At 43.3% G+C, this 12,107-nt stretch overlaps 1 protein-coding gene across 1 annotated transcript; it reads left to right on the forward strand.

The window, feature by feature from the left end:
• The first annotated feature begins 1,076 nt into the window (after positions 1 to 1,076).
• Positions 1,077 to 9,782, forward strand: smad4a (SMAD family member 4a). Its single transcript, XM_052051578.1, has 12 exons — positions 1,077 to 1,311; positions 2,155 to 2,495; positions 2,569 to 2,743; positions 3,934 to 3,963; positions 4,050 to 4,253; positions 4,330 to 4,437; positions 4,726 to 4,776; positions 4,851 to 5,034; positions 5,410 to 5,578; positions 5,661 to 5,799; positions 6,005 to 7,039; positions 7,236 to 9,782. Exons 2-11 carry the CDS (start codon positions 2,256 to 2,258, stop codon positions 6,214 to 6,216), a joined length of 1,512 nt encoding a protein of 503 aa, XP_051907538.1. The 5' UTR covers positions 1,077 to 1,311; positions 2,155 to 2,255; the 3' UTR covers positions 6,217 to 7,039; positions 7,236 to 9,782.
• The last annotated feature ends 2,325 nt before the right edge of the window (positions 9,783 to 12,107 follow it).

Consider the following 12,107-nt stretch of genomic DNA (forward strand, 5'->3'; position numbering starts at 1 on the left):
TTGCCGCTTGCCTGACAACCTTAATCCCTCTCATCCCCTCTTGCATCACATGCCTGGCGGGCCTCTCTGCCCGCTGCCATGCCACCGCGATAACGAGGTGTCAGAGCCTGGAGTCATGTGGGCCGTCACTCAGGCCGGGACGCCGCTCCAAGTGGCAACGTTTGTGAGAGGGTGGTGTCAGATTCCTGGTCCCCAACGCCAGCGTTCTTTCGGCGACCCCGCCATCGGGTTGACCTCGGAGCCCTTCCGCTTACTTTTTCTTACTCGGCCTCGCATGCCACCCCAACCTTATCGAGGCCCCCCAGCAACCGTACAAATGGAAAAAAAAATATATGGCACATCATCACTTAACTGGAGCTGTTAACAGTCGGAAGTAGATAACAACAATGGTGGAATAACACAGTGGAAACTATCAAGGATCAGCGCTCTACTTCCAGTGGGCCAAGTGGATGTCAACTATATTTGATTTCTGTCCAAATATCGCCAAAATTTATTTATGAATTTTAAAAAAATGTTGAAAACGTGATAACAATGTTGACGGTGGTGGAAGCATAGTCTTTTTTTCATCACCAGAGCGGAGGACAGTACAGCTTTTTTTATTGACAGAATATTCATTTTTCCATCCCAATAATATTTCTTTAATGATTCTAAATGATTGAAAGGATGAGAACAAAACAAAAAGAAATATGAAGAATCTGATATTCCAGTTCAATTCCATAGCTACATAAATGGTGGGGGGGGGGAATATTGACGGACATTATTTAAACAAAATAAAGATTACATACTAACATAACATATCCAAATTGTCAGGAGACTCCAAATAAACAACTTGGAGTAAACAAAGAAATTTTTGACATACAGTTAAGTACAAATTTAAGAAACTCAATGTAACAACATCTATCCCCCCAAAATTCTAACATGGAGTAAAGTGGATAAAAAAAGTGAATTTGTGAATATGAAATTTCCCAAACAAAATGAGACCGACAATAGTGCACATTTCTGTATCTTTGTATACAAAACAAGTGATAATATTTTTACCCTCAATCTTGAAAGTGAGATATCTGTCGATGTAAAGTCTATCTTTGACGCAGGGACAATCGTGACGTATCTGAACGGGCGAGTGGGGGTTTGTTTATTTTCGTGGCTGCTACCTTTCTAGCGGCTGCTACCTACCTAGCTCCGGCTAGCTTCGCATGCAGTTCCTAATTGTCCCCATTTACACCTGGGCAACGGAAAAAAAAACACTTTCGGGACACTCAAAACAACCGCCACGAAGTAACCGGGCCACTACGGACCATCACTTAACGCAAGGTTGGTGAGTTTGAAGTTGAGTTTATCGACTAGCGACAACCGACGTGCATGCTAAGCGCTACCCTACGGCGCCCCTATCAGAATATTGAAAAGAACGACCTGTTTGTACACTTTTTGTTTGCGACTGAGTTAAGTTTATTGACGCTCAGGCTGCAAGTTGAGCATTTAGTTTTTATTTGGCTTGGGTTTACTGTACAACTGACGCGTTTATACTAATTAAGACGGGCCTGAGATAAGCAACCGAGGGGATCGCTTTCGTGGCTTCAACGCTACCCCACGAGCTTATTTAAATGTCTAGTTTGTCTACATGGAACAATTTAAGATAAACCCTTTAATTATATAAAACAAGACTACGAATTGTTACATATACACCGTCTTACTGTAATTGAATGTTGGCGCCCTTAAGTGGTACGCGCAACGGAAACTTAATTAGGTACACCGGCACTCGTGCAAGAGCTGTTTAAAAGTTGCGCAACGGAAACTTAATTAAATACACCGGCACTCGTGCAAGAGCTGTTTAAAAGTTGCCAGAATGCTGTTCGCGTATGTATATTCTTCCAATTATACTCGAATTAAGTTTTATGGCAAGTCATACGCCAGGAGAAGAGGGTCAGAAAAGTCATTGTAGTTAATGGACAAAAATAAAGTTCCGTATTGATTGATTGCGCCACAGAGGAAATTATGACAGTAGTCTGTTTATTCTTGGAATTGTGGTTTGCAATGCCTTCATAATATAGTGGACAGTCTTTGCCCTAATTGAGGAATAATTAATAGACCCTAACTGTGTTCTTTCTCATCCAGCGTATGACAGAATGACGTCTAAATAATTTGCCGTTGTCTCAGTTTTTCCAGACCTACTTTGTATTGACTGAAACACCTCACTGGTGACAAAAAGAAACAACCAAAGAGCGAGCCTCTCCGGAGGCTGAAACCGAAGGAGCAGGATGTCCATTGCCAACACTCCCACAAGCAACGACGCCTGCCTCAGCATTGTGCACAGCCTGATGTGCCACAGACAAGGCGGGGAGAGCGAGAGCTTCGCCAAGCGAGCCATCGAGAGCCTGGTCAAGAAGCTGAAGGAGAAGAAGGACGAGCTAGACTCCCTCATCACGGCCATCACGACCAACGGAGCACATCCCAGCAAGTGTGTGACCATTCAGCGCACTTTGGACGGCCGCCTTCAGGTCAGTATCGGAGCGAATAAACGGTCCTTATTATGGCCTTGCTGCAGTTGGAAGACAAATGTTTTTGTCTTAGGTCGCGGGACGTAAAGGTTTCCCCCATGTGGTTTACGCTCGACTGTGGCGGTGGCCCGATCTGCACAAGAACGAGTTAAAACACGTCAAATACTGCCAGTATGCCTTTGACCTCAAGTGCGACAATGTTTGTGTCAATCCGTACCACTATGAGAGAGTGGTCTCGCCAGGCATTGGTAGGTTTACACACCAAACCATAAAATTCATCCTCAATTATTCGATGCTGTTTTGAAACACTTCTGATACTCAATTTGAATGAATATCAAGTTTTATAAAGGATGGTCGGAGATAGGCACTCAGAAATAACGACAAGACACTTCTGGCTACCAACAATAGGCACTTTATTGGTCCCACACAGAAATGATAACACAGTTCAAACAAGTTGTATGAAGCTAAAGAACTCTTACCGTATGCCATTAGGGTGGAGAGCCAACACCCTCAGCAGAGTGAGCTTTAATACGAGCTGGGCGTTCGTACGTTAACCCACAGCGGACTCTGCTGAGGAGCATCGCTCCCCTCCTTTTATCCTCTAAAGTGTGTGCATCGGGAGGGGTGAGTGGCCATTCTCATCCCTCCCTACGCCACACTGTTTGTTGTGTAATCAAGTGGCATTGATCACAATCAAGTTTTGACAATTCAAGCAAAGCAGACTATGAAGTTGTCAAGGCACGCTAAATAGTTTATCTCTGAAGTCGTCAAAGCAGGCTCCATCTCTGAAATTGCTTAGGCAAGCAAGTCACCAAGTCATGCAACCATCTCAAAGCAGTTTTTCACTGAGAAGAAATACATTGATTAAAGAAAACATCACAAAATATCTTAATATACCAGATGCAATAAAGCGCAACTGTACAGCTGATGATTTAAGTCATAACGTAACACTCAACTGTGTGTAACTGTAAAATGATGTTTAAAAACAATGAAAGACTGTAGAGAAATTTATTTCTCAACTGACCTGATGCATTTTAGAGGGATATTTTTGCGAAACGTCTAGATTAGTTCAAATGTGGGCCTGACCGATACAAATTTTTTTGAGGCAGTTGCCAAATCCAATTTTAGTCAAAATAAAAATCTGATAACAGTAATTAAATGGACGATTAATGCTAAAAAAGAAATGACGATAACAGAACTTATTTTTCGTCATTTATGTTTTCAGAAAATGTGGCTGTTTTGGAATGCTTAATATTTAACTTACGTGATTGAAATAAAATGAATTTTTTTTTTAGGGTGAGGAGTTCTATTGTAATGTGTTATTGTGTAAAAAAAAAAAACATGAAAAGAGCAGTTCTCGGCCAGTAGATCTAGTCCAAAATCCCTCATCTTTTTCTATGAAACATGGAGTCAGGCCATTTTCTTTATTTCTTCGCAGACCTATCAGGACTGACACTTACAAGCACAGGTGAGTTATTTGACATGTTCCTTTGTTATCATGATGTCGATACTGCATAGCCAATCTTCAGTGCGCTCGTTGTTTATGCTCACCAGGACCACTCATGGTAAAAGACGAGTACGACTACGACAATCAACAATCTCACCCCGGCGTCGACAGCCACCTGCAGACCGTTCAGCACCCTCCGTCCAGGCCGGGCCCGCCGGACACTTTCGGCAGCCCCGCCCTACTCACGCCGCCGGAAGGCAGCGGCTCGGCTTTGACCTCCGCATTCTCTGCCATCAGTGCGGGACCCTCAAGTGAGGCCCGAATGCTCTCGGCGATTCAACTGCTAAGATTGTCTCAAGTGAGTGTGGCAACTTTTTGCATTTACAGATCCCACCTCCAACTGGAGCAGGAACAGCGGCTTCACGCCGGCTGTGCCGCCGCATCAAAATGGCCACTTGCAGCACCACACGCCCATGCCTCACACAGGACATTACTGTACGTACATATGTGGACGCGTTCCCTGTTTTTTCGGTTTATTTTGCTCTGGACATTTTAAAAGAGTACAAAAGCCATAAATGAGTGATTTGAACAAGAGTTTGAAAAGTGGAATATAAAGTGTGCTGTAATTCTTCATCCTTTGTATTTTTAATGGCAGAATGTTCGAGACTTTTTATTCTTTATTCAGCCACCTGGGGAAAAAAGCACATGTTCTTTAAAAAAATATATATCAACAAGTAGAAAATAAATGACTCCACTGTTTTGCTTTCGATATGATTCCCGCAGGGTCAGTTAGCAATGAAATAGCATTCCAGCCACCGATATCCAATCACCCAGGTGAGTTTTCCCATCACACACGTCGCTCCCGAGATATCGTCATCTGATTTCAGCTGCTTGCTGGTTTGTGGCAGCTCCGGAGTACTGGTGCTCCATCGCGTACTTTGAGATGGACATCCAGGTCGGCGAGACATTCAAGGTGCCCTCCACGTGCCCGATAGTGACGGTGGATGGTTACGTGGACCCATCCGGAGGCGACCGCTTCTGCCTGGGCCAGCTCAGCAATGTCCACCGGACGGAAAACATCGAGAGAGCCAGGTATTGGACCACATCCACGGGATTTTTAAAAAGAGACAAAGGGTCTTCATAAAAAGTCTTTGACAGCCTTCTCGCTTTTGATGACTTGGCCCCACACCTCACCTGACCTTTTTGAGGCCCCTGGCAACTATATAAATAATACATGCCACATCATCACTTCAGTGTTGCTGTTAACAGCCGGAAGCAGATAACGGCAATGGTGAAATTTAACTCCTCTCAGTCGGCTAAGTGTGTCAGGTGGATGTCAACTGTGATTATTTATCCGACACACCTGCAAATTAATGTTGTTGCCACTCTGGAGACCCAACAATGTATATAAGCGATTTGAAAAGTGGCCATTCCATCATGACGCCTTCTTTTTCCTTTGCTTCTCAGGCTCCACATTGGCAAAGGCGTGCAGCTGGAGTGCAAAGGCGAAGGAGACGTTTGGGTGCGCTGCTTGAGCGACCACGCCGTTTTTGTACAGAGCTACTACCTTGACCGAGAGGCCGGGCGCGCCCCTGGGGACGCCGTGCACAAGATCTATCCCAGCGCTTACATCAAGGTGAAACGAGAGTCTCCCTCCTACTCCGAGGTCCACTCATGTTCTCTCTCTCTCTCAACCTGCCGGTATTTGTCCCCGCCAGGTGTTTGACCTGCGTCAGTGCCACAGGCAGATGCAGCAGCAGGCCGCCACGGCCCAAGCGGCGGCCGCGGCCCAGGCGGCGGCGGTGGCCGGGAATATACCAGGCCCAGGTTCCGTGGGCGGCATCGCGCCCGCCATCAGTGAGTGGATTACTTCCTAGATCATTCCCCCGTCAAATGTCTCATTCCCGCACCAAATTTCCATTCACATACATCACCGCGAGGTAGTCCTCAAGGCTCTGTGATTGGTCCCCCGTCTCTTCACTGGATAGCAGTTCATATTATCAAATTATCTCGTCTCATCCCCGGTTTATTCATGCTTTGCTCCCTTGTTCTACCGCATCAGGTTTGTCGGCGGCGGCGGGCATCGGCGTGGACGACCTGCGTCGGCTTTGCATCCTGCGCATGAGCTTTGTCAAGGGCTGGGGGCCGGACTACCCTCGGCAAAGCATCAAGGAGACGCCCTGCTGGATCGAGATCCACCTCCACCGCGCTCTGCAGCTGCTGGATGAGGTGCTGCACACCATGCCCATCGCGGACCCTCAGCCTCTCGACTAATGATGTCGTCGCAAGACTTGGAAGGCTGCAGCCGCGCCGGGTCGGGCAGTTGGAGTAGAAGTGAGGACACTCTTGGTCGCCAGTTTAGTGTCGTGGCAGTGGAGTGCTGCGTTACACAGTAGACGCGCCGCTATGCGTACTGACAAGTCGGGATTTTTTGACAGAGCACTTAGTAATGATTGGAAGAACGCATACGTTCTGATACGAGAAGTGCACGTGCATCTCAACAACTTTGAATATTGTGCATTTAGTTGTGTAGTTGCGTTTGAAAAGTGAATAATTCACACTATGGCTGCAACTACTATTATTTTTTTGTCAATCGATGAATTGAAAAACATTTTCATTTAAAAAAAAAAAGGGCAGTATTTTAAATTGACAGTCAAGAAAATTCACAAACATGAATATGATTCAGTTCCTGGTTTGGTCCATAGCGGGTCAGAAAACGTACATTTTTTTCCCTCAAATTAAAAGCAGATATGCAGTTTGCAACTGTCTTTATTTTTTTGAAAATCAGTGATGCAAGTAAACTTTTTTGATGATTTTTTGAGATTCCAAATCTGCCCTTTTTTTCCTCTTGCACATCAGGATTACATCATGACAATATACAACAATACAGGGTGAAATGTAGTAATATATTTAGTTATATTTATAAATTAAGTGTTAAGGCTCAGAAACGGATGGATTTTTTTTTTCCCCTGACACATCATAGCTATAAATTAAAACACACGGTAAAATCCATATTGTGTAAACCTTTACAGGTCAAACTTCAACAAAAAAGGAAAATGGGAGAAGTGAAGTATCGGACTACCAAATCTATCTATTAGTGTCATGCAAATTTTTAAAGGCGGTCAATTTTGGATTTTCTCTAGCTGTATAAACTACAGTATGTCAAATTCTAAAAAGAAAAAAACTCATGAAATTACGGTACATAATGAATTACGCTACATTATTTGATCACATTTCACTCTTAGAATCGAACAACCAAAATATGTTTTTCCACCATATTCCAAGTGATAGAGATGCCCCTGTACATCCAGCATTTGATTCCCAAATGGCGCCCCGTTTCCTCTGCAGGTGTTTGATTTGCGGTCTTCTCCCCCTACCAACACCCCACCATGAACATTTAATCCGACTGCTTAGCTTCAGCTGGAGTCTGCTGCTGCTGTTCCAGTCCTTCACTGGCTCTCTCCAGACACATATGAATTCATGTAAGTGGAGTTTTACTCCCCCCCCCTTTTTAAAATATTTTTTAAAACTTCCAACTCTAAAAGTCACATGACAACATTCTTGGGGGGTGATCACACGTGTAATGTCATTTTGAGAATCGCCTTTTAAATGAGTGGCCCGTAGCACTTTAATTCCTAGAATTTCGGATCCTCGGTTTATGACGCGTGACTTTTTAATATTACGAATGGCACGCAATGAACTACTGCAGTGGAACACCAACTGACAGGCTGTGTTGCACTATCAGGCTAATCTCCAGATTTAAACCCTACAGAGCGTGCGTGCGATCTGCTCATGAGGCGACTGAAGGGAGTAATTGGGGCAGACATTTTCAAAGTTGGAAACCCACCATGGCAATTAAAAGGGCTTTGTAGAAACTAAACTTAAAAAAAAAAAAATTGTGGGGGAGAGACAATATTTTTACCCTTCCCATGATGCAGTTATGAGGTTATGATTGCTTTAACGATTTCACTGGGCGGCCTAAAAAAATTGTGGCAGAAATCACACTTACGTAGCCCCTCATTTGTTTTTTTGTTTTTTTTTTGGGATTGTTTTATATTTATGTCCCAGAAGTATTTTTCTTAAAAAATATTGTAAACATGACTTTACTACTGTCCTTGTGATAGAGCACCTTTCCGACTCGGGGTTACGGCGTCACCACAGGGTAAAAAAAAATGTTTGCTGCAGAGTTAGGACTCCCTTTTCTTGCCACTCCTCAGTCTTCTCTCAGATAAAATGTGTCTCATTGCAGTAAATACAGGTGTTCCTCGGAGTTGCAGAATCTGATTTTGTGCAGAAATGTTGCCAAAATATTGTCAATCACGAACATGTAGGGATACAGCCTGTAATGCCGTAATGAAAGCAAATATTTGTATGGGGAAAAACACTTTTTGACCTGAAATACGGGACAATTGAGTGGACTCGGTCGACCTGTTTCTTGCCACTTGCAATTTATAAAATCAATGCCATCCCAAAGAGAACTGTGAGAGAAGGTACAAGCCATATCGAAGCCAAAAATACATTTTCTGTGTTATGCTGAACCTTACTTACCAAAATTGATTTTTATTGGTTTTGGATTTTTTGCTTCGCACTCGATAAAAGTATCCAAAAGGGACAGCGACTGCAGTATTTTCTACTCCTTTTTGCTACACACTGTGTGGCGGCTTATGCTTTGCATCTCAACTATGTTGTGAATTTTAATGATATTCGTGTTAATATGTCTGAAAATGGTTGAATAAAATTCATGGGCTAAAACAGCATTGCATTAAGGTGGCGTTTTGTACACACAAGAGGCGCGCTTTGGACAAGAAAACGTTTATTACCGCAAAGACAAAGTCACAAAATTGAAGGGTGTGTGTGTGTGTGTGTGTGAACAAAAACACTAAGCTAGCCTGAGCTGAGATCTGAAATATTCAGAAAAAAACGAACTACATGTGTCTTTTTAATAGTTTCTATATTCAGCAATACGACACACTAAATCAACGTCTTTATAAATATAAAAGTCCCCCGATCATCCTTGTTTTTATGCAAAATACAACAATACAAATCACCCAACACGCTTGCCAAGTTGAAAAGATAATATGAGGGAGAAAAAAAAACAACAACACACCAAAAGAAAGACATGAAAATTGTGTGGATATATTAGCTACTATACATAATCAAAAGAAGCCCCCCCCCCAAAAAAAGTAATCACCAGGACAAATAAATATACCTCCACTTGGCGATATTTACATTTTTCTTTTCAATCTTGGCTGAATGGAGGAAAAAAAACAAACAGGAAAAAAATCCTCCTGCCCAAATGCTTGTGCTTGCATTTGAGCGTGCTACAGATGAGCGTACGAAGATGGCACTTGAAAACATCCAAATAGAACAACAAAAAGAGCAACAGAAATCACCATCATGACGAATAATCAAACAAAATGTTTTTTTTAATTACAGCGATTTTTTTTTTTTGATAGTTCTGTACAATGAACCCAAAAAGAAGATTTCTCTACCACACCCATAAAACTACCGTTATGAATAATAAATAATAATCCCATGCTGTTTCGTTCCCATTTCCCCACCTCCCGTAACTGCAACAAAATGTCTCTCGATGGCGTCCATCCATCGGGCTTGGGGCGGGGCCGAGTTAAAGGCACTGGAGTCTTGCTGAGGGTCATGCTGCCTGTTGTCCGTTTTTTTTTTTTTTTGTAAATAGAGAGCTTAAGTGTTTTCTACGTGGGAATTCTCAGCTCCTACAAAAACATTTTTCACAAAGAGACAAGTCGTGTTGGCAGCATAACCGTAATAAAAATCACAGTCTGGCATTAAAGTCTATTTAAAAAAAAAAAAAAAGGATAAAACGTTTCTAGCAGCGCAGACCAGAAAGCACTTGATGCTCCAAAAGCACATCCATACGATTTGAAGACAGCAAAGCCTTTTTTGTCTCTCTCTCTCTAATATCAGGCACAAATACAAGTTAACCAGCGACGTGTTGTGGAATTATACAAGGAGCTGAGATTTACATTGAAACCACAAAAAAAATAACATAACCCCCCCCCCCCCCCCAAAACGTTTGCGTAAGGCAAATATCCTATTCTGATGCGAATCCCCACCCTTCAACCAAGCAAGTCACCAAGATGAGTCTCTGTACAGCGGTTTTGCACTTTGACGGGCAAATCGTCCCTTCATTTGAACGATGAACCAGCCAAACGCGATAAATATCAATAAATAAACATTAATACAGAGAAGTGGTCCAGAACAAAATCAAAACGTTTTCCTGCAAAGGAGGCTTAATCTCAGTAGTATCCACAACATAGACGTCTAACAGTTCAAGTATAGATGGTACAATCCACCTTCCTTTTTTTTTTCCTTTTCCCTTTTTCTACTTCGCACAGCTACCTCCGCAATCAGAAAGCAACACATGTAGTGTAGAAACATTGTGTGTATATATATGTCTATATACTATACATATAGATCTATAATTCATAGATATACAGTATATCTCTTTGAATATTAGAAAATATCTACTCTTGGTCCTTACTGTACATAGATGACCAAAAAAAAGGGGGGGTTCGGTTTCAGGGGGGTGTTTGATGGGTGTAAAAACAAGCGGTACGACAAAAGCAAAAAAAAAAAAAAAGGATGATTTTTTTTTCCGCTGTGCAGTACAGTGGCATCGCTTTTGTGTTTCTGTGCGTGTGCAATACGGTTTTGACAGACTGTGCTGCAGGAGTTAAGGGGGTGGGGTATGGGGGCGGGGGGGCATCGGGGAGCTGGCACCACTGGCTTGAGGTAGGATGACTGATGGATGTGTTCCAACAACACAAAACAAACATTTAGGAAAAAAAAAATGGCAAGGAGAGTTGCACGTTTCCTTTCTCTCGCACACTTGAAATGGCAAAGGCGAGAACGACGGCAAGGCTGTTTTTGATTATAGGGATGGAAATGTGAACTTGTGTGATTCATCGACCGTTGTAAGAATACTCATCCGATTATTCTTTGACTAAAATAATCATCGGTTGCAGCCGGAGGAAGTGAAGGGGCGGGAGTGATCAGAAGGTGGAAGGAATAGTTGCAGAGCATGCAAAAGGAGACGCGGAAATAATAATGAGCAGGTTGGGATGCGACCCCCCCCCCCCCCCCTCCCCAAAAGACAATGGGAACAGGAGCGAGGGCAGGCGTAGGGCTGGCGAAAGGAGCCGGAACGGGAGCGAAAGGCTAACCAGCATGATGCGATTGCGAGCATTCAAAAGCTTAGCTGCGTTAAATCTGGACCAAAGCGAAAGGGCTCGTCTTTGGTGCCGTCCCCTCGGTCCAAACGGCTCAAATCCAAAAGCCTTCTCTGTGGACGGGACGCAGCCAAACTCAACAGACCAAAGAAAGCGAGCCAGGGGGGGGGGGGGGGGGGGGGTTGAAGTATGTGGCCTCTGAGAAGAGCTGCATTTAAGGATAAGGCACTGTGATGAAGCCGAGGTACATTAAATCCCTGACATTCCTTCTGCTCTGTGACATGGCACAAGTATTGGCTCGCGCTCAGCCGCCTCTTGTTTACATTTACTTTTTTTTATACTTTTTTTTTTTTTGGGGTCCTTCGCGAGACAATTGAGACAGAAAACTGCAAAAAAGGGGGAACGGGTCAGGGGTGGGACCGCATGTGTCCAGAAGGCTGATTTCATGATTACATGGACAAAGGCAAACGTTACGTTCCGAGTGCATAAGAGGCTAGCGGCAAGGATGTGGAGGGCAGTTTGGTTTGTACAACCAGGTCGTACGGACGGTATCATTTCTATTTACAAGAGTAGCAACAGCACACGTACTGGGGGGGGGGGCGCTCCATCTCACATGGATGTAATTTTATTTTTTTTATGATGCAGCTGTTGTACAAAGGCGCCCGCTCGTCAAACTCTTGCACGTACGGCTACATACAATCCTCCGAAAATAGTCAGTTGCGATAACCGATCCGTGATTCCCAAAGGCAGCGTATCGTGGGAAATTAAGTTTTAATTAATTGTTTAAAAAAATGATTATTTAAAATGATTCAACCTTTAGATACAATGCAACACACGACTTTAATGGAGGTAAGGCATTTTAAAATTAAAAAAAAAAAAATTAAAAGCAGAAGTTTTGAATCCAACCAGAACTCGTTCACTGCTATCAACATGATTTGAGAAGGGGCGATTTTAAGG

This window comes from Hippocampus zosterae, chromosome 18, assembly GCF_025434085.1.
Source record: "Hippocampus zosterae strain Florida chromosome 18, ASM2543408v3, whole genome shotgun sequence".
Lineage (NCBI taxonomy): Eukaryota > Metazoa > Chordata > Actinopteri > Syngnathiformes > Syngnathidae > Hippocampus > Hippocampus zosterae.